This window comes from Plasmodium gallinaceum, assembly GCF_900005855.1.
Source record: "Plasmodium gallinaceum strain 8A genome assembly, contig: PGAL8A_v1_152, whole genome shotgun sequence".
NCBI lineage: Eukaryota > Apicomplexa > Aconoidasida > Haemosporida > Plasmodiidae > Plasmodium > Plasmodium gallinaceum.
This window is the reverse complement of record NW_021628316.1, coordinates 1,188,829-1,213,427: the sequence shown is the minus strand read 5'-3', so window position 1 is coordinate 1,213,427 and position 24,599 is coordinate 1,188,829. Positions and strand designations below refer to the sequence as shown.

General features: G+C 17.2%; 10 protein-coding genes across 10 annotated transcripts; 4 read left to right on the top strand and 6 right to left on the bottom strand.

The window, feature by feature from the left end:
* Positions 1-544: 544 nt before the first annotated feature.
* On the top strand, positions 545-5,995 carry PGAL8A_00530300 (conserved Plasmodium protein, unknown function; the record flags this gene model as incomplete). Its single annotated transcript, XM_028674145.1, has 1 exon — positions 545-5,995. One exon carries the CDS (start codon positions 545-547, stop codon positions 5,993-5,995), a length of 5,451 nt encoding a protein of 1,816 aa, XP_028530527.1.
* Positions 5,996-6,428: 433 nt separating this feature from the next.
* PGAL8A_00530200 (conserved Plasmodium protein, unknown function) lies at positions 6,429-6,908 on the bottom strand (the record flags this gene model as incomplete). Its single annotated transcript, XM_028674144.1, has 1 exon — positions 6,429-6,908. The coding sequence occupies one exon, from the start codon at positions 6,906-6,908 to the stop codon at positions 6,429-6,431; it is 480 nt and encodes a 159-aa protein (XP_028530526.1).
* Positions 6,909-7,314: 406 nt separating this feature from the next.
* PGAL8A_00530100 (conserved Plasmodium protein, unknown function) lies at positions 7,315-8,027 on the top strand (the record flags this gene model as incomplete). Its single annotated transcript, XM_028674142.1, has 3 exons — positions 7,315-7,365; positions 7,491-7,589; positions 7,974-8,027. 3 exons carry the CDS (start codon positions 7,315-7,317, stop codon positions 8,025-8,027), a joined length of 204 nt encoding a protein of 67 aa, XP_028530525.1.
* A 730-nt stretch (positions 8,028-8,757) lies between these two features.
* Positions 8,758-10,467, top strand: PGAL8A_00530000 (conserved Plasmodium protein, unknown function; the record flags this gene model as incomplete). The annotated part of the gene is made up of 1 exon (XM_028674141.1): positions 8,758-10,467. The coding sequence occupies one exon, from the start codon at positions 8,758-8,760 to the stop codon at positions 10,465-10,467; it is 1,710 nt and encodes a 569-aa protein (XP_028530524.1).
* Positions 10,468-12,529: 2,062 nt separating this feature from the next.
* PGAL8A_00529900 (10 kDa chaperonin, putative) lies at positions 12,530-13,121 on the top strand (the record flags this gene model as incomplete). The annotated part of the gene is made up of 3 exons (XM_028674140.1): positions 12,530-12,532; positions 12,724-12,855; positions 12,948-13,121. The coding sequence occupies 3 exons, from the start codon at positions 12,530-12,532 to the stop codon at positions 13,119-13,121; spliced, it is 309 nt and encodes a 102-aa protein (XP_028530523.1).
* A 609-nt stretch (positions 13,122-13,730) lies between these two features.
* PGAL8A_00529800 (peptidyl-prolyl cis-trans isomerase, putative) lies at positions 13,731-14,561 on the bottom strand (the record flags this gene model as incomplete). Its single annotated transcript, XM_028674139.1, has 1 exon — positions 13,731-14,561. One exon carries the CDS (start codon positions 14,559-14,561, stop codon positions 13,731-13,733), a length of 831 nt encoding a protein of 276 aa, XP_028530522.1.
* A 933-nt stretch (positions 14,562-15,494) lies between these two features.
* PGAL8A_00529700 (conserved Plasmodium protein, unknown function) lies at positions 15,495-18,065 on the bottom strand (the record flags this gene model as incomplete). The annotated part of the gene is made up of 2 exons (XM_028674138.1): positions 15,495-15,591; positions 15,736-18,065. The coding sequence occupies 2 exons, from the start codon at positions 18,063-18,065 to the stop codon at positions 15,495-15,497; spliced, it is 2,427 nt and encodes an 808-aa protein (XP_028530521.1).
* Positions 18,066-19,265: 1,200 nt separating this feature from the next.
* Positions 19,266-19,910, bottom strand: PGAL8A_00529600 (thioredoxin peroxidase 2, putative; the record flags this gene model as incomplete). Its single annotated transcript, XM_028674137.1, has 1 exon — positions 19,266-19,910. The coding sequence occupies one exon, from the start codon at positions 19,908-19,910 to the stop codon at positions 19,266-19,268; it is 645 nt and encodes a 214-aa protein (XP_028530520.1).
* Positions 19,911-20,801: 891 nt separating this feature from the next.
* On the bottom strand, positions 20,802-21,976 carry PGAL8A_00529500 (conserved Plasmodium protein, unknown function; the record flags this gene model as incomplete). Its single annotated transcript, XM_028674136.1, has 5 exons — positions 20,802-20,885; positions 21,029-21,187; positions 21,278-21,481; positions 21,569-21,682; positions 21,800-21,976. 5 exons carry the CDS (start codon positions 21,974-21,976, stop codon positions 20,802-20,804), a joined length of 738 nt encoding a protein of 245 aa, XP_028530519.1.
* A 983-nt stretch (positions 21,977-22,959) lies between these two features.
* PGAL8A_00529400 (conserved Plasmodium protein, unknown function) lies at positions 22,960-23,941 on the bottom strand (the record flags this gene model as incomplete). Its single annotated transcript, XM_028674135.1, has 4 exons — positions 22,960-22,995; positions 23,224-23,376; positions 23,670-23,723; positions 23,849-23,941. The coding sequence occupies 4 exons, from the start codon at positions 23,939-23,941 to the stop codon at positions 22,960-22,962; spliced, it is 336 nt and encodes a 111-aa protein (XP_028530518.1).
* Between the last annotated feature and the right edge of the window lie 658 nt (positions 23,942-24,599).

The window sequence follows — 24,599 nt, the reverse complement described above, 5'->3', positions numbered from 1 at the left end:
AATTTTTTTTTTTTTTAAATTTTTATCTTATAACATTAATGAAATTATATAAAAAATATATTAATTCTAGTGAAATGTGTATTTAATTATTACATAAAATCAAAATAAAATATTACTATATTTATATTTCTTAATGTATGAAAATAGTATCTTAATTAGACATTTTTATTATCGTAAGACAAAAAAAAAAAAAAAAAAAAAAAAAAAAAATAGAAAGAATTAAATACAATAATAATTAAAATACTAAATTCACTAATCATATATACATGAAACTTTGCAAAGTATTTTTTATAAAATTTATACCTTGTGATAAACTTTTATTGTTACCTCTAAAATAGATTATAAATAATAGAATCTATAAAATAGTTAATTTTTTTTTTTTTTTGATAATTTAATAATAGTCTTATGAATTTTTGTATTTAAAAAGAAAAATGATATTCATAAATTTATTAATATATAATTTAATTTATAGTAAAAATATGTAAACATAATAAAAAAAAAAATATTTGAATATGTAGAATTTTTTTTTTTTTTATAGAACAAAATGCATTATTTTAAAAAGAAAAAAAATGATTCCACTAATAAAAGGAATGCTTTTATAAAGAATAGCAAGAATACTAAAAAAAGTGTTTCGATAATAAATGAAGATATTTTTAGTGAAGAAAATGAATTAGAAAAAGAATATCAGAATAAATATTTAAAAAAAGATAAGTTCAATTCAAAAGATATATTAAATGAAAGCACAAATTCCTTTTTATCTGGTGATAATCAAAAAGAAAAAAAAATAATCTCAAATGGAAGAAACATAAACTTAAAAAATGAATCAAATAGTAATGCTTTAGATATTGAAGTAAGCAACTATCTTAATAATTCTAGAAATAATTATAGTATAGAAAGTTACAAGGAAAATATGATAAATAATAATTCTAAGATTATGAAATTTTCTAATACTTCAATAAAAAAAGATGTAGAAATATTACATGGAGAAAGTAACAATCATAGTCTTAACAGAAACAATAAGGAATCATATTATAATAATAGCAATTGTAAACAAAGTGAAAAAAATAATTTAAAAAATTATTTTATAGATAAAAATAATTCAAAAGATAGAATTTCTTCAGGAAATGAAAACAGCAATATATATGAGTGCAAAAACTCAGAAAAAAAAAATACTTTTAATTCATATAGTAATAATAAAATAAATAATAATCAAAATTCTTTAATTTCTAATAATCTTAAAGTTGAAGATGGATTAAAAAGTGATATGTCAAACTCAAAGGAAAAAATAAATGAAAATATGTCTGAAAAGAAAAATTTTAATGTTGTAAATAGCTATGATGACAATAGATATGATGATAAAAAAAAAAATTATTATAATAGAAATTTCGATACAAAAAGATCTTATGAGAATGAAGAAAATATTTTTGATAAAAATAATTCATTAAATATAGATTCTGAATCCAAAAAACACATTAAATACACTACTTCTCATAATAAAAACAAAGAAAATGATAGCAATTTAAATTTGATGTATGTCAAAGAATCACTGCAATCAAATTATAAAATACAAAAAAGTATGAACAATAATATAGAGGATGATGGCAAAAAATATTTAAAAGAGATTATAAATAAAAATGAAGAAAGTTATAAAGAATATGGTTATAAAAATATTAACCCTTTAGAAATAAATAAAAACTTAAGCAATAATAATTATATAGAAAAAAATACAATAAATGAATTGAAAAAAAATAATAATAAAACTACAATGGATAAAATAGAAGAAAGGATGAATTCTTTAAACTTTTCTATTTATTCTGATACTAATGGAGAGAATTTGAATAGTTTACATATATGTAATAATGAAAATATACTAAATACTAACAATGATAATTGTGAAGATAAGCCAGATACAAATAATAATGTCAATGAAAATTCCATAATAAAAACTTTTTCATCTTTAAAAAACTTAGAAATTAAAGGTAACTTAAAAAAAAGTAATAATAAAATAAAATATAAACAAGAAAATGAAAATTTAAGAGAAAATAATTTCACTTTAAATAATGAAAATTTGTATATACAATTAATGGAATCAAGAAATAACAATATAAATTCCAACAGTAGCTATTTAGAGACAAAAAATGAGTTAAAAGAATCAATAAATCAAATAAAATCAGATGAGAAAATAATAAAATTAAAAAATAGTCAAATAAAAGAGAAAAATAGCCAAATAGAATTAAGAGAACAAATATGTTCAGTAAAAGACAACGTATTACCAAGAATTAGTTCAGTAGAATCACGTAATTCCTTGATGAAAGTAGACGATAATTTAATAGAGTCACATAATACCTTATTAAACTCAAAAACCAAACAGATAAATACAAAAAATGATCTAAAATACTCAAAAAGTCATATGAATTCAAAAAATAGTCATATAGAAACAGAAAATAACTTACGTGAGTCAAACATTAAGCAAACTCAATCAGATAAAAATTTAGTAGAATCAAAAAGCAGTCAAATAGAACAAAAAGAAAATAAGATTGGATCAAATAAAAGATTAATAGAATCACTTAATAATTGCATATCAGAGAAAAATAGCCCAAAAGAATCAAGAAACAACTTAAATGAGTCAAACAGTAGACATTTTCAATCGGATATAGATTCATTAAAATCAAGAAATAATTTATTAGAATCAGAATATAATCAGAGTGAAGCAAATAACAATTTAATAGAATCAAGAAATAATTTAGATGAGTTTAATAGACAGATTCAATCAAAAATAAATTCAATAGAATCAAAAAATAGTCATATAAGATCAAGAAATAATTTATTAGAATCTGAAAATAGTGAGATACAATTCAATAACAACTTAATAGAATCAAGAAATATTTTATTAGAATCTGAAAATAATGGAATAGAATTAATTAACAATTTAATAGAGTCAGAAAACATTTTAGAGGAGTCAAATAATAGACAAATGCAATCGAAAATAAATTCAATAGGATCAAGAAATAATAATATACAAACAAAAAAAAATAGCCATATAGAATCAAAAAATAGTCATATTAGATCAAAAAATAATTTAGTGGAATCTCAAATTAGTGAAATAGAATTCAATAACAATTTAATAGAATCAGGAAATAATTTAGAAGAATCAATGAATAGAAAAATGCGGTCAGATGTAAATTTAGTAGATTCAGGAAACAATTATGTAAAACTGAAAAACAATCAGATAGAATCAAAGAGAAGTTTAATAAAATCAAAAAATAGTCATATTAGATCAAGAAATAATTTATTGGAATCTCAAATTAGTGAAATAGAATGCAATAACAATTTAATAGAATCCGGAAATAATTTAGAAGAGCAAAATAATAGACAAATGCAATCGAAAATAAATTCAATTGGATCAAGAAATAATAATATACAAACAAAAAAAAATAGCCATATAGAATCAAAAAATAGTCATATTAGATCAAGAAATAATTTATTGGAATCTCAAATTAGTGAAATAGAATTCAATAACAATTTAATAGAATCAGGAAATAACTTAGAAGAGTCAATGAATAAAAAAATTCGGTCAGATGTAAATTTAGTAGATTCAGGAAACACTTATGTAAAACTGAAAAACAATCAGATAGAATCAAAGAGGAGTTTAATAAAATCAAAAAATAGTCATATAATATCAAGAAATAATTTATCAGAATCTGAAAATGGCAATATAGAATCAAATATGAACATAATGGATTCAAGAAATAATTTAGAAGAATCATGCAATAACAGAATGCAATTAAAAAACATTTCATTAAAATCAAGAAATAGTAAGGTAGAAACAAATAGAAACTTAATAGAGTCAAGAAATAGACAAATGCAACCAAATATAAATTTAGTAAAATCAAGAAAAAATTCCATAATATCAAAAAATAGTGACATAATATCAAGAAATATTTTATCAAAATTAGAATATAGTCAAATAGAATCAAATGAAAACATAGAAGAGTTAAGAAATAATCCAATAAATGCATTCAACAATTCAATAAAACCAAAATATAATACTATAGAGCCAGAAAATAATATAGGAGAATCACAGAATAGCAGAATACAATCAAGTATTAATTCTACCAGATCAAATAGTCAAGAAAAGTTAAAAGTCAGTCATATCGAATCAAGCGATTTGATACAATCAAAAGATAGTTATATCACATCAAGAAATAGTCAATTTAATTCTACTCAAAGATTAGTAAAAACAAAAGATAATATTATGGAGTCTATGAGCCAAATAAAACTTAGAGATAATATTATAGGATCAAAAATAAGTTATATGCAATCAAAAAATAGTCAGGAAATATCAATGAATAATTTTGTAGAATCATCAAATAGTCATATGAAATCAGAAAAAAGTCTAATAAATCAAAAAAATAGTGCACTAGGATCAGGAAAAAATGAAAGAAAATTAATAGACAATTTAACAGAATCAGAATACAATATAATTGAATTAAATGATAATATAATCGAATCAAACAATGATTTAACAAATTTAAAAAATAACAATGATGAAATTAAGAACATTTTAGATGAATCATATAAAAGCATAATTAAATCAGAAGATAATTTAACAGAATCTCAATATGCTATAATGAATACAGAAATAGTACAAAGTAAACCTAAATATAAGGAGAGAGAATCAAGAAGAAATTTCAAAAATTCGACGAATAGACAATTGAGTCAAGAAAATAATTTATTGAGTTCAAATAGTAATTTAAGTATCCAAAAAAATAGTTACATAGAATTAAGGGATAATTATACAGAATTAAATAAGCAATTCAATTCAAAAAATTGTCAATTTAAAACTGATTTAATAGAATCAAGTAATAGTTTAATTAATTCAAAAAACAAAAAGATGAAATCAAATAATAATTTAGCATATTCAAAGAGTAATGATATAGAATCAAAAAATAATTTTAATGAATCAGCAAATAGTCTTAAAAATTCAGAAACTTATATGATAAAATCAAAATTAAATCTTACAGAATCAAATCATAGTATAATGGAATCAGAGTATGACCTAAAATGCTCTAAAAGTAAATTAATTGATTCGAGAAAGATTTGTGAAGATGACGAACAATTTGATAAGTATGAAAAGCACAAAGAGGAAATACCAAGATTTGATTATTATTATGAAAAAAACACAAATCAGCATTTGAATAAGAGTGAAAATATTACTAAAAAAAACATTCCAGTTGAATATAAAAAATTTAACACACATGTAAGTAATGAAGAAAAAAATGTCAATTTATTGCGAGAATTCCAAAAAAATATTAAGAAGAAATGTGTATTAAAGAATTCAGAGGAGCATGAGAATGACTATAATAAATCAAGACATAATTTGAAGAAAATCAATAAACATAATCAAAATGAAAGAAGCAAAAATTTCTCAGAATATAATGAATATGAAGAAAAAAGTGTTGAAATTTCCTTAATGGATAATTCAGTGAATCATCACTTTGACTTATCAAATGAAAAAGACGAACAAATTTTCGATAAATCTTATAATAATTTAGAATATAGTTATAAAGATTTTACAAAAAATGATAAAAATAATTATGAGTTAGAATTTTCGTTTAATCACAAAATTGATAACTACTTGAATATAAATAGTAAATTTACAAAATCAATAAATAATTTTCAAAATTGCATGAATAATTCTCAAATAAGCACGTCTAATAATTACGATTTAGATATGTCTAATAACTCATGCAAAAATATTAACATACATAAATTAACCTTAGAAAATGATTCAAGTACTGATTACTTTAAAAAATTATCAATGAAAAATAATTATGTCAATATTGATTTGCAAATATCATATATGGAAAATGATATTCAAAGTAAAATTAAAGATTTTGATAATTTTTTAGGAAAAAATTTTGAAAATAAATGTAATGTAGTTCTTAAAAGAATAGAAAAATTACTTTCACATGATTTTTTTAATGAAAAATAGGGAGTTAATTTCCTTGTAATTTTTTCAGTTATTAATATATATATATATATATTTATTTATTTATTAATTTATTTATTTATTTATTTATTTATTTATTTATTTATTTATTTATTTATTAATTTATTTATTTATTTATTTCATTTAAAATACTTTTTAAAATTATTATATAGAATTCTCCAATAATTTAATATTTTTAGTTCTCTTTTTTTTATTACTTTATTTTTTTTTTTTTAAATAATATTATAAATTATTAAAAACCGTTAAAAAAACAATTTTTAAATATAAACATTTTATGAAATTAAAATTATAATTTTTAATGATTAATAAAAATTAATTTGGTTGTAATTCATAAGATATTTATAAAAGATAATGAATATATGTATAAATAAAAACATATATAATAAATGTTAACTAAAAAAAAAAAAAAAATGACTTAAAAATCAGTTACTCTACAATTATGCGACCAATCTCCAAACATTGTTGGTTCATGTTTTTCATATTTATAACCAAATTCTTCTGATAAACTTTTTATCAAATCATTTTTTTTTTCTTTTTCTTTTTTCTCCTTTTTGTCTTCATTTAACGTTTCTTTTTTTTCTACAATGTTTTTGTCTAGGTTTTCTTTTTTTGAGTAAGATTCATTTTTTAACATATTTTCTTTAATATTCATTTTTTTTGAATAATTGTATTCTTTAACATTTATATCTTCTTTTTTATTCACATTAATTTTATTTTTTTCAAAAGTAGATAAATTTTTATAATTAAATTTCCTTAATTTTAAAAAATCACGTTTTGTATAAAATTTAACATATTCCCCTGTAATTATTCTGTTGATCCCATAGTTAAGATAAGAATTATTATTTAAAAAAAAATTATTTTTTTTTTTAAAAATTTCACAATATAATTTTTTCATAATGCAACAATAAAAAATGAAATTAAAGACATGTTTTTTTTTCTTTTTAAGCTAAAGCTTTTATGTCTTTTATAAAAAAAAAATATTTGAAATAACTATAATTCAAAAATCTTATATATATAAATAAATTTTTTTTTTTTTTTTTTTCAATTTTGAAAAAATTAGTGTGTAATAAAAAATATTTATTTAACATTCAATTTGAATTTTAAAAATAAAATAGAATTTAATATTTCTATAAATAAATTTATATTTTAAAAAATAAATAGAATTAGATATTTTATACATCTATATTGGAAAAAAATAAAAAAAAAAGAATAAAAATATATAAAGGTATATTTGCTTTTTAAGTATATAAAAAATAGGAAAATTCAATGTTTCAAAAAAAATTTTTACAAAATATAGAAAAATGGAAAAAGATTTTAATTTAATTGAAAAAAATAATCTAAATGAAGAAATAGTAAATATAAATATAAAAACAAAAAAAAAAAAAATTAAATAAATAAATATACATATATATATAAATGAAAGTTAATTTACAAACCAATATAATTTTTGTAATAAATTTTATTAATTTAATATCAGAATAATTTAAAAAATGAAAATATCAAATATATGGAAACTCACCAAGAATTAAAAGACTTATTGAATGATTTTATTTCTTCAATTTTATTACATACTCCAGTAAAAATAAAATTATAAATAATTTTTAATTACATAAAATAAAAAGAAAATTTCAAATTTTATTCTATATTTCTAAAATTACTTATTATAATGTCTTATTAATTTTTATTAATAATTCTATACATTTTAAAAAGTTGTTTAAGCATATGCTAAAAAAAATGATATAATATTTTTAAAAAGTTTATTTCCAAATTTTTAAAAAAAAAAATATTAATATATATTATTTTTATTTTTATTCATTAAAATTTTTTTTCTTTTTATGTTGTTTCATTTTTTCTGTTTTTAACATTTATATTGAATTTTCAGTAATTATAATTATTATTGCATACAATATTTTTTTAGAAATATAAAAATATATACATATATATTTATATTTTTTTTAAGGATGACATTTTTAAATATGCCAATGAATATTTTTCCTACTTTAAAAAAAATTGATCTATTTTTTAAATATAAAAAGTAAGAACTTTTGATAAAATTTTACTTTTTTTTTTTTTTTGAAAATTGTAAAATTTTTTTTAATATTTTATTTTTTTTGATTTTATATATTTTTACAGATAAAATTAATTTTATATTTTTTATCAAATTTATTTTTACAAATATTAATAATGGCAAACTAAAAAAAAAAAAAAAAATAATAAATTTAAGTTTTAAAAACTTTAAGCTAAAACAACTGATTTTTTAGTGTAAAATATTTGTTTACAAAAAAAAAAAAAAAAAAAAAAAAAAAAAAAAAAAAAATTTTTTTAAATATAAAAAAAAGAATATTTGTAAAAACTATTTTTTTTTTTTTTTTTTTTTTTTTTAAGTTTCTTTGCACATTGATAACACCTATATTTAAATTATTTATTATTATATATAAGAAAAGATTTTCTTTTTTTGTATAATGAAAGTTTTATATTGTGTATTTGAATGAAATTCTTTTTAAAAATATTAATGTGCACATATATATAAAATACATATTTAAATTATTTTAATTCAAATTAATAATTTTTAATAATATATAGTTATTAAAATTTAAAAAATTCCATATAAATGTAAATTAAAAGAGGAAAAAAATTTTAATTCTTATATTATTAAACATATATATATATATATATATGTCTACTTAACATTTTTATTAATTTACATATATACACTATTGTTTTTCTTTTTTTAAAGTATAACTATGGATCAACATAAAATAAAGGAAGATTTATCAAAAGAAGATCAAACTAAAATTTACAAAATATTGTTATTAACTTATTCAAGAAAATTATCAAAATATCAGGATCAAATAAAAAACATTTATTTTAATAATATTATATCAAATATAAAAGATGATGTAAATGATCATACATTTAATGAGCATGTTGCATCACAGCATTATTTTATTGATACATTAATTAAATCAAATGAACATCAAGAATTTTTAAAAACTCTTCAGTTACTTGAAAAAAAAGTTACTACAAAGGAAAATGTAGTAAATGAAGAGAATGGTGATATTAATAATTCTGTTAGTAACACACAAACTAATAATGATATCATAAATAATGGACAAAATGAAAATAATCAAAGAAACGCAAGAACAGTATTTAATAATTATATAATGGAAATAATGGAAAGATCTCATATATTTTTATTAATTAAAATATTATTTGTTTTGTTTTTATTTGAAGCCAATTCGAAAGTTTACTTTATTGTATCAGGAATGTTTATATTATACAATAGAGGATTTTTTGATTTTATAATTAATAATTTTAATTTTATGTCTAGTAATGAAACAATTGAACAAATTTTAAGAAGAATGAGTGAATCGAGAAATTTAAATAATAGTGAAGTTAATTATAATAATGAAGAAAATAATAACTTAAATGAAATTATAGAAGAAAATAATGATCAAGAGGATAATCATGAAAATCATATTAACAATATAAATTCTCCTCTAAGTGATATAGAGAAAGATAATGAAAAAAGAAAAGATGAAAAATTAAATACAGAAAATGAATTATTATCTTTATTAAATATGGGGAATAATAATGGACGAATTAGTAACAGGGAAGATGATGACAATAAATGGAATAATGATCATGATATTGTATTTAATGAGAGTTATGAAGAATTCAATAAAAATAACATTACTGATACTAAAAATATAGAAAAAAAATCAAAAAGAAAGGATATTAATTTATATGAAAATAATAATAATAGCAACGAATTCAATGATAATATTTATTTTAATTATAATAATAATTTAGAAAATGAAAACAAAAATAATTTTTATACATTTAAAAAAATTTCAGAAGCATATGATAATATAGAATCAGAAATTACAGATAACTCGTATAAAACACATACCCCATCTTATAAAACATTAAATTTAAATAAAAATAAAGATGGAGAATCCAAAGAAAGTAAAGTAGATTCACATATATGTTACACAAATATAAAAGAAAAAGAAGAAAAGGAGGACATTCATAATTTCGTTTCAGAAGATATTCCATATGACTCTTTTAATAAAATACAAGATTGTAATAATGATGAAAGAAGAATATTAGAATCAGGTATTAGAAGAAGAAAAAAAAAAAATAAGGTAAATTTAAATGATAGTGCAAATAGTTTTAATAATTTATTAAATAATAGTATGGGTGAATTTATAACATCAGATTATGAGGATTCTGCAGACAATTCGGATACAAGTGAATCTAACGTAAGTAATGCTTCTTCTGATAAAAAAAAACAGCTAATTCAAAATAAAAAAAATGAACAAAATAGTAATAGGCAAATATCTAGAAGAAAACCAACAAAATTAGAAAAATATATTTATCAATCAGTAGTCATGTTTTTCATGACATTATTGCCATGGTGGGTACCAGATGTTGCTTACTTGGAGGAATAAAAATTGAAAATAAAATTTATAAAATAAGTTAATATAAATAAATAAAAAATTATATATAATAAATACATAAAATTAATATATATATATATATAAATAAGAAAAAAATAGAGTTTGACAATTTAAAGCAACTAATAGGAATCCGAACAAAGTTATAAATATTTTTGTTAGTAAAAATTACATTATAATACATTAAATTAATGTATTTTTTTCTTATTTTTAAAATTAAAAGAAAAATTTTGTAAATAATTTTACTTGTAATATATGAATTTTTTTTTTAACTTTAAAAAGGATAAAGTTAAAATATATTTTTTTTTATTTTTTGTGTTTTTTTTTTTTTTTTTTTTTAAATTATTTAAATTCAAATATTATGTTTTTATGTAACATCCATTATCTAGAAATATGGTGAAAATTGTTATTTACCAATGCTTTATATAAATAACATATTTTGCTAAATTTAAGAAAGGAAACTAAAATTCGTTTTAATAAATTATATTTCTACAAATGCAAATGAAAATTGTATATATTAATATATATACATAAAGAATAAAAAAGAAGTATAATGGATTTCTAAAATATATGAGAAGAACAACATAATTCTATTTTAAATAAAGTATTTAATATACATTATTTTAATTAAAATAAAGTCTATATATATATAAGGCAATAGACTTTTCATCATTAAGTACATTATTTTATTTATTTTTTTTTTGTATTTTTGTTATCATGTATATTTAAGAGTATTTTACAAACATACAATATTAAAAAAGAAGGATAACATCAAAACATTTTATATGACTCTAAAAATATTTTTTGATGTTCTTTTTATATTAATACATCTTATTTTAAAATTAGTTCTGAAAAAAAATAAATAAGGCATTTTTTATTCAAAGGAAAATCTAATTATATTAATATATATACTATTCTTAGTATTTTTCATTATTTTTATTTTTTAGTAAAATGTATTTAGTATAGTTCATTCTATTTATACTTAGTAATTATTACATTTTTTAAAATATTTGTCAAAATTTTTTTATTCTTTTTAGTTTCATCTTTATTCTATTGATTTTTTTTCTAGTAATATTCTATAAATAAAAATTTAATTTTTTTTTTTTATTCCTTTTTTAAGTAATAATTATTTTGAAAAAATAAATTATAGATATATTTATTATCAATTTAGGAACTTTTTTAAAACATTATTTTTAATATAACAAATATAGCTTAATACATAATAAGATAAATAACAGCTTAATATTATATGTTAATTAAAAAATTAAAAGTAAATAAATATATAAATATATATTTATAAACTATTTTTATTAATTTAAATTTTTACATAGGTATAGTTTATTAAATATAGTTAAAGAAACATAATAAATTATGAAATGACGTTGAAAATATTATATGATTTAGAAATTGTTATAAAAAAGAATACATAAAAATTTTAATATGAAATGTTAATACATTTAAATAAAATAAAAAAGAAAGAGAAAAAGAAAAAGAAAAAGGCATTTTGTTCTATCTAAAATTGAGAAATTGAGAAAAGAAAAATTAAAATTAACAGGTGGAATACATATTTTTAGTTAATATAATACTTATGTATTAAATTTTAATGGAAATAGTAAATTTCAGATGATTCTTAAAATTTTTACTTACAATTATATGCACCTACAAATATTGTTTTTTAAATAATCTACCAATACATTACTTTCAAAAAAAAAAAAAAAAAAAAAAAAAAAAAAAAAAAAAAATATGTTATATATATAATTTATAATTTAAAAAAAATTGTTTTCTTTGAAAATTCACATAAATATTAAAATTTTTAAGTCCTTACTTTTTTAAGGTTATGTATGTATAACTTAAAAGCATCATAAGAAATATAATTTTAAAACATTCTTTTTTTTTTGAAAGAAAAGAAATTAAGATATTTTTTTATTTATTTTATTTTTAAAGAATTAGAACATTTTTAATATTAAAATATATATATTTTTTTTTTCTATCATTTTTTTAAAGAAAGCTTATACAATTTTTTTTTTTTTTTTTATAAACATATATAGAAATAAAAATGGTAATTTTTATACATAAAAACATTGTATATATTTATATGTATATATATATATATATAATAAACAATATATTACTTAATTTTAAAAATAAAAATATATATAAATAACAAAATAAATAAATATATATATATATAATTATATTTAATGTGTTGTTTTTTATATTTTCATATATTTATATATAAATTTTTTTTAGAGTTCTACAATAGCAAAAAAATTTATACCATTAATGGATAGAATTTTGATAAGTAAAATTGTTCCAAAAACTACAACAAAGTCTGGACTTTTTTTACCTGAAAGTGCAACTGAGCCATCTTATACAGGAAAAGTAAAATTAACAAATGAAAGAAATAATTGATATTAATTTAATTTTAAATATATATTTTTGTTATATTTTACTATTTGAATTTTTCCTTATAGGTATTAGCTGTTGGTCCAGGTAGAATAACAAGTAATGGAAATAAAATACCTCCAAGTGTAAAAGAAGGAGATGTTGTTGTTTTACCAGAATATGGTGGATCTTCATTAAAAATTGATGGAGAAGAATTTTTTGTTTATAGAGATGATGATATTATTGGTATTTTAAGAGATTAATAAAAAAAAAAAAAAAAAAAAAAAAAGACGAAAAAAATATTAAAATTACATTTTTAAATATATTTTTTAAAAGAACTTTTTTAAACTCATTTTTTTAAAACATTTTGAAATACCTTTTTATTTAATATTTTTAATATTGATTATATTCGTGGATTATTGAATTTTTTTTTTTTTTATTTAAAGTTTTTAAAGGATTGTAAAATATAAGCTATTAGAAATAAAAATAAGAAAAACTAGTGTAGTATTTATAAACACTACTCCTTTTCTTTATAAATATTTTTTTTATATAAAAAATAATAAGATACAATAAAAATAGATAAAAGTAAATGAAAAACATACAACTTAAAAAAAAATTTAAATAATAATTTTTGTATTAACAAATCATTTTTTTTTCCATAAAAAATTATTGTTGAAAAATATATATTAAATGAGCAAAAAGCTATTTACACATCAAAAAAAAAAAAAAAAAAAAAAAAAATCACACATTGAATATAAAAATATTTTAAAAAGTATAAGTGTTTAAATTAAAAACTTATTATATATTAAGAAACAAATAAACAAATATAAAAAAAAAAAAAAAAAAAAATTTTTTTTTTGTACTTTTAAAATTTAATTTTCTTTCGTGGAATTTTTTGTGTTTATCATCAAAGATTGTCTCTCTTGTAGAGATAAATTTTCAAATTCTTTTTTAGAAATATATTTTGCATTGTTTTTATCTAAAATATTAGTTATAGTAAAGAAAGGGGGGCCATTTTCTTCTAAACTTTTATATATACCACAATTAATGATTTTAATGTTATACATGGGATTTCCTAATTTGGTTCCCAATTTTTCAATCATTCTAATTATATTCATTCCCTTTAAAACTGTACCAATTACAACATTATGCTTATGTAATATTGGCATTGGAGAAAAAGTTATTATAAATTGAGAGGAGTTATTATGTGGCCCATCATTATATAAAGCAACATCTCCGTCTTGTACAAATTCCATATCAAAATTTTCATCTGGAAATTTTTTTCCATATATGCTTAAACCTTCTTTATCATTTAAAACATTTCCACCTACTAAACATATACCTGGATATACTTTATGAATAAATGTATTCCTATAACCAATATATTTATCTTTAATTTTATATCCTTCAGCTAATTGAATAAAATTTTCAGCTGATAGTGGTACTTGATCAGAATATAAACCAATCAAAATTCTACCTATATATTTATTTTCTACTGCTATATCAAAAAATACATAATCTTTTATTGCTTTATTATAGTATATTTGTTTTTCTTTTGCTTTTCTTCTTTCATTATAATTCCATAAAGGTGGAAAAAGTGCTGAAAATCCTATGGCTAATTTCCATGATATATGTAAATTATTCCACCAATGAAAACATTTCTTTCCAATTATCTTACTTGCCCGAAAACTTTTATTAATCATTAGAAAAATAAATTTAAATTACACATGAAAAAGAGTCAATAGATTTTTTTTTTTTATTTTATTTTATTTTCTATATTATTATTTTTCTATTAATATAATAAATGATCATAAAAAAAAAAACAAATTAAGTAATATATTATCACATATTCAATTTAAATATGCTCTTATTATAATTCCATTATTTCAAGTAGTAACTTCAATTTTAATATACTTCATATATAGTTGATTTTATTTTTTTTTTTTTTTTAAAGAAATAATAAAAATATTATTTAAATAAACTTTCAAATTTATAAAATTTTTTATTCATTTTATAATCAAATAAGTTAAAAATTTTGTATCTATCTCTTAAATTTTGACATAAAAGTTTCCTTTTCCTTTTTAAAAAAAAAAATATCGGCTACGAAATAGTATACTAATTAACATAAATATTCCATATGTAAAATGTTATACATCTGTATTTTTTTTTTTTTTTTTTTTTATGAACAAATATAAATGTATAATTTTTTTATTTATGGAATAACAAATAAAATTATAAAAAAATATATATGAAAAAAATATTAATAAAATTAAAAAAAAATTTGAAGTACTTTTTTTTAATTTTTTTTAATTAATTCTAACAAAACTATAAGTATATAAATGCTAAATTAACATATTACACATAGTATAATAAAAATGAATAATCATACGAAAAAAAAAAAAAAAAAAAATCATTAATGAAATATTTACAAAAATGAAATATTTAAAGTAAAAAATATGTTATTACTATTTAAACAAATATATAATAATATATTAAATTAAAAAATTAAGTCATAAAAAGTATATTAATAAATGAAACATAACTAATAATGAGAAATTATTAAAATAAAATAAAATTATATTTATGGTACTTAAATTTTTCTTAAACAAAAAAATATTATTTCTTATCTTTATTTTTTATTTAAATTTCCTTATACATCTTTTACCATGTACTTTTAATCTGTAAATACATGTATACGGAGCACCATAATTTTCAGTAAATTCAAAAATTATTCTAAAAGAAAAAAAAAAAAAAAAAAAAAGCAAATATATGAAGGCTAATTGGTGAATTTATATAATATATAAAAGTTAAAATTATAATAATGAAAAACTAATTTTTTTCCATTTTATCTTTTTTTCTATATTTATTTTTATTCACCTTTTCATGGGGAAGCAATGTTTAGTAGGATAATTGGATATTCTTTTTTTTCTATCAAAATAAAAATCCCCTATATGTATAATATTTGGTTTTTTATTATTTTTTATCCATTTGTCTAAAATTTCTTTAGAATGTATATTCCCATAAGTAGAATGTAAACAAGAGAATAAAGAACTATTTTTAAAATCATTATAATTAATATTATGAGATTCAAAATGTTCAGGCCAATTTAAATCAACAACACCGTAAACAGAAAAATATTTTGGTGTTGCATTAGAATTATTACTTATATTTTCATGAACGTGTTGAATAGAAATTGATGTTACATCAATTGTAGCTGGTAAGTGAATAGTTATTTTTCCTTTATCTCCATTAAAAGAAAAACAGTCTCCTGGAAAATTTGATGGTCTTAATATAATAGATGGATCCTTACCCATTGGTTTAATCATTCCATATATTTCTTCTGATGGCAGAAAAGATGCAATTTGATTTAAAAATTTTTCTATCAAATCATTTTTATTTAAAGGAGAACTTGTCATTTTATAGACAATTCTTGCACCTAATGATTCTAATGCCCAATCGATTTCATTATAATCTAATATGAATTCATTATATAATTCATTTACTTTTTTTTGTAAATCTTCTAGTGAACTATTATCTACCTGATTAATATTTGGAATATATTCATCGAATTTTTTTAGTTGCTTTTTTTCTATAATACTTACTAAAGATTTACTTAAATCCTCTTTCATAATTTTGCTTTGCACCTTTATTTGATTATTAATAGTTTTTAATAATTCAGATTGCATTTTTTCTTGTTTTATTACCATTGATTTATATTTCTCTTCATTATATATTACTTTTGATTCAGTAATTTCATTTAAGATATCCTTCTTATATATTTCTAAATAGTATTTAATTTTATTCTCAATATATTTCAATATTTTTTGTTCAAAAGAAGGGAATATATCATCTAAAAAAATATTAGATTTCTTTGTACTTTCTTTTAATACATCTAATTCTTTTTGTATGTCTTTTACATTTATTTCCTTGGATTTCCAAAATGTATATTTTTTTTTTTCTTGTTTTGTTTGATTTTCATTTTCTTTCTTTATACCCTTGTCAACATTTTCATATTCTTCTTCATCTTTATCATTTTTCATAGATTCTGATAAATTATTAACTTCATTTTTAAGTAATTTGTTATTAGATATTCTAGTTTCTATCCAGTCTATTTTTTTTTGCAAATCATTTATTGTTTCTAGCAATTCTCTTTTTTCATACTCTACTTTATTAGCAACATCGTTTTTTATATCTATTTTATTTTTGCTTAATTTCTTTTCCATATCATTTATAAAATCATCTTTATTATTATTTTTTTTAATAGTATCAATAGCCTTTATATAATCTTTAAATTTATTATGAAGCAATTGATGATTTTCTTGTAACTTTTTTTTAAAGTTTTCTATTTCTTTTTTTGAATTTGCCTTAAAATAATCAATTTCATTTGTATTAATTATTAATTTTTTTTCTATTTCTTTTAGTTTATTTTCTAAGTTTATATTTAGTTCATATAAGGAAACATTTTCTTTTTTATTCATATAATTCGAATTTATATTTTCATTCATATTATTCTTAAGTTGTTGTAATAATTCGTAAAATTTTAAATTGTTGTTATTTTCATTTTCTATTTTTATGTAATTCATTAATTTATTCATATCATCATAATTGTTTTTTGTAGTATTTAACTTCCAATCTGTTTGTTCTGATGATGTGCTGTTAAATACAGTAATAAAACCAGATAAGCATGTTATTATAATAGATAAAACAATCATAAAACTAGCTAAATATGTCATACCTTTTTTATCATTTAAAGTATCATTTATTAATAAGTTTACATAATTTAGAATTATATCTATTAGTGATTTTTTTGCTGAACTTTCTAATTTTAAGTTATAATCAGGATCTTCATTTTTTTCAACTTCATTCCACATAGCCGCTCTACTAGTTAAAAATTTTAAATTATCTACTTTTTTATTTTTATTATTTTCTTGAATTCCTATTTCGCTACTAGAAAATAATTTTACTATAGTTTTTTTTACTTTACTTAGCTGAGTTTCTTTTTTTTTATATGGGTTAGTTTTTCCATAGTTCATATTTTTTTTTTGAAAATCTTCATAACTATATAAAACTTGTATTAACGTATTCTTTTCATCGTTTTCTTTACTGCTATTATTTTTATCACATTTATCTTCAAATGCATTATCTATATCACTTTTGTTTTCATTCATGAAGTTCTTATCTTTTTTGCTATAAATTTTTATAGACATATTAGCTTTATTTTACCTTTTCTTCAATAATCTTATAAAAATAATTTTTCTCATATATATATATTATATAAAAAAAAAAATTTAATTTTATCTTTTTTTAATATATATGAATATTGTTAAAAGTAAAATCAAATATTTATTTGATAAAACTCTTAAATTTTTAATGGTATAAAAAAATATTTCCATTTGAAAAAAAGAAAATTTGTAAAATTTATTTACTAATTACATTTATTATTAATAATATTTTTTTAACTATAATTTATAAATTTCATAAATTAAAAATTCATACTTGTTATTTACATAGATATTCTTAATATTATTTTTTTTTTTTTTTTTTTTTTTTTTTTTTTGTTTTATATTTCTACTACTATTTTAATATATTTATATATATATATAGTTTAATTTTGAGATGTAATTTTTTATGAATATATTTATTTTTTGTATTCCTTTTTTCTTTATTATATTTCAATATGGAATACAATTTTATTAGGAATAATTATATGCGCATAATTCCACGGTATTTTTTTGTAGGTAAATATTCTGTAAAAATTTTTTTTTTTCACACACAAAAAAAAAAAAAAAAAAAAAATATAATAATACATTTTTTTTTGACTTTAAAAAATAATATATATATATATATATATTATTATTATTATATAAACAATATTATTTTAAATATTTTATTTTTAAGTAATATATAAAACATTTAAACTGTTGTTTTTTTTTTATTTTGAATATTTTTTTTTAAAAAAAAGTTTTTTCATATTTATAAAATTAAAAAAATTACACTCGTTGCTATAATCATAAATGAATATTACTTACTACATTATAAATTAATCTTCTCTTCAAAATATAAAAAAAAATAAAAAATAGTAAATTTTAAGAATAATATAAATCAATGAGTTATAAAAAATTAGTATAAAAATAAAACAATATATATATATGTAAATACTTTTATAAAAAATTTTAATATGATTAGATAACTATAAAAAAAGAATCTTTTTTTTGATATAATTATTAAATCTTATTTTACTTCTAAATATTACTCTTTAAAGTTTTTTTTTTTTTCAATTTTTTTATGTAAGCTTATTGTTAATTGAATTATTTCAAAATTTTGTAAATATTTATAAGAATACTTCAATAAATATATATGTATATCTTTTTAATAATAATAATATGAGTATATATGTTTTTGTTTTATTAATTTTTTATATCATTATTTAAGTAATCTAACAGGGATTCTTGGTTTGGTTTAAATGATTTATCTCCTTTTTTCCAATTAATGGGGCACACATCTCCACTTTTATCAACATGAATTATTGAATCTATTATTCTTAAAACCTCATTTACATTTCTACCAATTGATAAATCATTAATTGTTTTATGCCTAATATTCCCCAATAAATCAATTATAAATAAACCTCTTAAAGCAAATGAGTTATTAAATAAAACATCATAATTTTTGCAAATTTCTTTATTTATATCTGAAACTAAAGTAAAATTAATGTTACCTATTCCTCCTTTCTCGATAGGCATATTTTTCCATGCTAAATGACTATACACAGAATCAACTGATATTCCTAGTAATTCAACATTTTTATTTTCAAACGATTTTATATGTTTATTAAATTCTATTATTTCAGTTGGGCAAACAAAAGTAAAATTTAATGGATAAAATAATAAACAACAATATTTTTGACCCAAAAAAGAGGATAATTGTACATCTATAATTTCATTATTCTTATTTAATCCTTGTGCGCTAAAATCATAAGCTTTTTTTGTTACTAAAGAAAACTTTCTTATTGATGTTTTAAATGGATTATATAATTTTTTTAAAGGATACATTGTTCTTATAATTATAAAAAAATAATTTAACCAAATAAATTTTAATAAAAAATAATAATACAACTAGAATAAAAAATTCGTATATGTGTATATTTATATTAAAAGAAAAAGTTTTCCAGTTTTTATTTTTTTAATTTTAAATTTTCATTTATTTAAATAAAATTAGAAAAAATATTCCCATTTATTAATTTTAATAAGCAAAAAAAAAAAAAAAAAAAAAAAAAAAAAAAAAAGAAAAATATATATATATGTTTAAGACTATTTTTAGAAATTATTATAAGAGTTTTTTTCGAATTAAAAAAAAAAGATTAAATAAAATCAATCTTATTATATTTCTAAAAAAAAAAAAACAAAAATTTTCTTTGTATCTTTTAAAAGAATTATTTCTTTATATAATTTCTAATTATAAATTGAGTATTTTTAAAATACTTTTTGAAGGAAAAGAAAAAAAAAAAAAATTTAATTATTGATAAACATGTAAAGAATATATATTTTTATCTTATAAATTTATTGAAGAAATTTAAAAAGATTAAAAAAGTTAAAAGAAATTTTTAATATTTCTTTTATAAACAAACTGTTTATTAAAACAATGTAATATAAATATATTTTTTTAAAATATATAATTTTTTTTTTTTTTTTTTTATTATTTAAACTGAATAAATAAGAATAAATATAAAAAAAAAAATATATATATACTGTACATATATATATATATAAATTAGATGAAACATGGAACAAAAACAATCAGACAAAAAAAAAAAAAAAAAAAAAAAAAAAAAAAAAAAAAAAAAAAAAAAAAAAAAAAATGAACATATATCTACAAATGAAGTTTTTTTTTTATTTTTCTATTTCTATATTAATAATAAAAATTATTAATTTTATTTGAGATTTTTAAACTTCATCATCAAATTCAGTAACATTTTCCATTTTATAGGCTTCGTTTTGTTGCCTAAAAACTTCATTTCCAAATCCGGCCTACAATGAAAAATAAAAGAAAAGATATTTATATAAACAAATTAATTAAATAGAAAAAGATAGAAAAAACAAATGTAAATAAGAATATTTGAATAATAAAAAAAAAAAAAAAAAATAAGAAAAAAAAAGAAAAAGAAATTTACTATTCCTCCTAAAACAGTTCCTATAGGAAAACAGCAGTTTTCTGCTTTCATCAATGCTAAGCGAATATGATGTGTTGATTCATCTTCCACGTCTAATAAACCAAAAATGAAACCAAATATTCCTCCCATTGTTATAGTAAATAATAATATTAAATATACCTAAAAAACAATTTTCACAAATATTTAAAAAGACCACAAATTTTTACATATTTTAATTTTACATATATATATATATATATATATTAGTACTTGTGCTTTTGATTCTATTAAGGGTCTTGTTATTGATCCTTGAATAAAACCAATTAAGTAATTTATTAAATCAATTAAACTAAAAGTTAAAGCAAAAGATATACTAATTCCTAAAATACAATATATTGGTACTTTTGATAAAGCTGATAAAGAAAAAAGCCAAGAACGATCAAAAAAAAAACATAAGATTCCTGATAATATTATCTAATAAAAAATTAAAAAATATAATATAAAAATATATATATATATATATATAATTAATTTTGTAAATATATATTAATATTTCTGTACTAATGCTGATAATATCATCAATTGATTTCTTCTACTTTCTGCTTCATCAACAACATTTGCATTTAATCTCCAGAAAATTATTATTCCAACCACAATAAATAAAATACCAAAATACTAAAAAAATTAAATATTAAAAATTAAAAATTAAAAATTAAAAATATATATATATATATATATATATATATATATATATAAGTATGTATATGAAATAGATTACAATAAATAAATTACCATAGAAAAAAACTTAGATAAAGAAACTTCAACTAATGTACAATTAACAATCAGTGAACACATTATGCCAAGTATCATTCCAACTATGGCACTTAAACTCCCTTTAAATATTAAATCTTTTGTGCATTGTATCCTAAGTCCTGATAATTTATCAAATTCTTTAATTTCCATATCCATTTTTACTTAAAATTCTTCAATTAATAAGAAAAAAAAAAAAAAAAAAAAAAAAAAAAAGAAATGAGGAAGAGTAATTATAAAAATAAAAAAAAAATTAGTATAAAAAAAAAAAATAAATTCTGAAAATTATTTAATACTTTATTTAAAATATGTTTTTCATATTTATTTATTTCTCTTCCTTTTACTTTTTTTTTTTTTTTTTTTTATATACAAAAAAAAAAAAAAAAAAAAAAAAAAAAAAGGTGACGACTTTCTTATACATTCTTTAAATTTTATATCCGTCAGAATTTTTTTTTTATTTGTTTTTTAAAAATAGTTCTTTAAATGCAACTTACAAAAGTAAGGTAACATATGATTTATATATATATATATCTTCATTTATGAATATATCTTGTTATTAATAAATATGTGTTTATATACAAATTTTCAACATTTCATTATTTTCATAATTTTGTTTTTGTTTATTTAAAAAAAAATAATGAGGATTAACCTTTTTTTTTTTTTTTCTTTTTCATTTATATAAAGATATATTTTAATTTTATATCTAAAATATTACATATTTGGTTATTTAGAAAAAAAACTAATGTTAAATATTCGTAAGAATGATAAAAAGAAAAAAATTTAAGTTTTTATAAAATTTTTTTTTGTATTATTAATTTATATATTGTACGATTTTTTTTTAAAATTTGCAATTTTTTTTAACATACTTGTAAAATGTTAAATAAAAATTGGAAATTATTCTTTTTTACACATTTAACGTTGAAAAAAAAAAAAAAAAAAAAAATTATATTAAATACAAAAGCAATGTATTTAAATATATATTGTATCTTTCAATATTATTTTAATTTATAACTCTTTTTATCTCTTTTTCTGTTTTTTTTGTTAAAGTTGGTATATTCTTAAGTCTTTATATAATAAATAAATTATCTTTAATTTTTAATTTCATGTTATAATAGTTGTTTCATCTTATAATTTAAATATCTCTATAATTTTTCAATCGTTAATAATTTTTCTGGCTCCTATAAAAAACATTAAGAAAAAAATACAAATTATAAATAAAAATTAGAAATATATAAATAAAATAAAAATATATATGTGTAAAACATTCATTATTAAAACTAATCAGAATTATGTGATAACAATAACTTCTCTAAGAAGATTTTATATAATTTTTTACATTTTCTATTTTTATTTATTTCTTTATATAATTTTCATTTTCATTTTTCTTTTTTTTTTTTTTTTTTTACCTTTACATAATCTTTTAAAAATTCTTTTAACTTATCTAATTGTTCTTTAGGGTAACTCATTGTATAAATTGCCATACTTCTTATTTTGTTCTGTTCATTAAGTGGCATTTTTGAAGTGATGTAAATAATCCCATCTTTCACATCAACAGTTAACTAAAACAAAATATAATAATAACATTGAAAAAAAAATAAAATCAATGAAGTTTTTCGTTAAATATAAACATATAAAATATTAAAATAGAAATAAACAATATTTATATATTTTTATATGATTTTTCAAATAAGCATAGGAAAAAACGCAAGTAATACAATATTTATAAAAAAAAAATATTAAGAGATAATAGAAGTTTTGTAATTAAATTAACATAGTTTATGTAAACATTATCAGAATAAATGTATATAAAATATTAAAATTATTATTAAATTTTGTTAATATATGTATTTACTTTCTCATGGTCCTCTTCGACAACATCTTTTGTTCCTAATTCATGGAAATTTGTCTAAAAACAAGTTATAATTTGTATCATTAAAAAAGAAAAAGAACAAAATATTAATAAATATATATTTAAAAAAAAAAAAAAAAAAGAAGAAAAATTAAAATAATGTAAAAAAAAAAAAAAAATACATGTCTTATCTCCCTGAAACTTTGTGTACTTCCGTTTAAATTTTTAACGCTTTTAATTTTCTTATATGAAAAAACATAACTTAAAAAGGACATAAAAATAATAATATAAAAGAAAAAATTTGTCCTCATCTTTATATTAGTTAAAGAAAATTCTTAAAAAAATGTGTATCACAAGTTTTTTCTTTTCTTAACTTTGAAAAAAAGGGAAATTTAATAATAAAAAAAAATTTTTAAATATAAAATTTACAACACTAAAATAATTTATATTTGTACTTAAGCACATTATATGATTTTTCCTAAAGAAATCTTAAAACATATTAATTAATTTTATTGTTTTTTTTTTCATCTCATAAAATTATAACTTTTTTTTTTTTTTTTAATGTATTTATAATTAAAAATACTGTGTATATACATTAGCAAAGAACTGTAAGAAAAAAAAATTACAAAAATAAAAAGAATCATTATTTTTTTTTAAAATAATTATCTTTATTTTTGTCCATATAGTTAATATAAAAACTTTTAATAAATAATTTTTTTAAACATATAGTTACGTCATTAGTCATATAAAATAAAAATATGAAAAAAACATATATTTTATTAAGACATTCTAATAATTTTAGTTAATAAATATAAACATAAAACAATAAAAGAATATTTAAACATAATTTAAGAAGGATAGAATAAAGAAAATTGTAAAAAAAAAAAAAAAAAAAAAAAAAAAAAAAAAAAAAATTTTTAAATTATAAAAAAT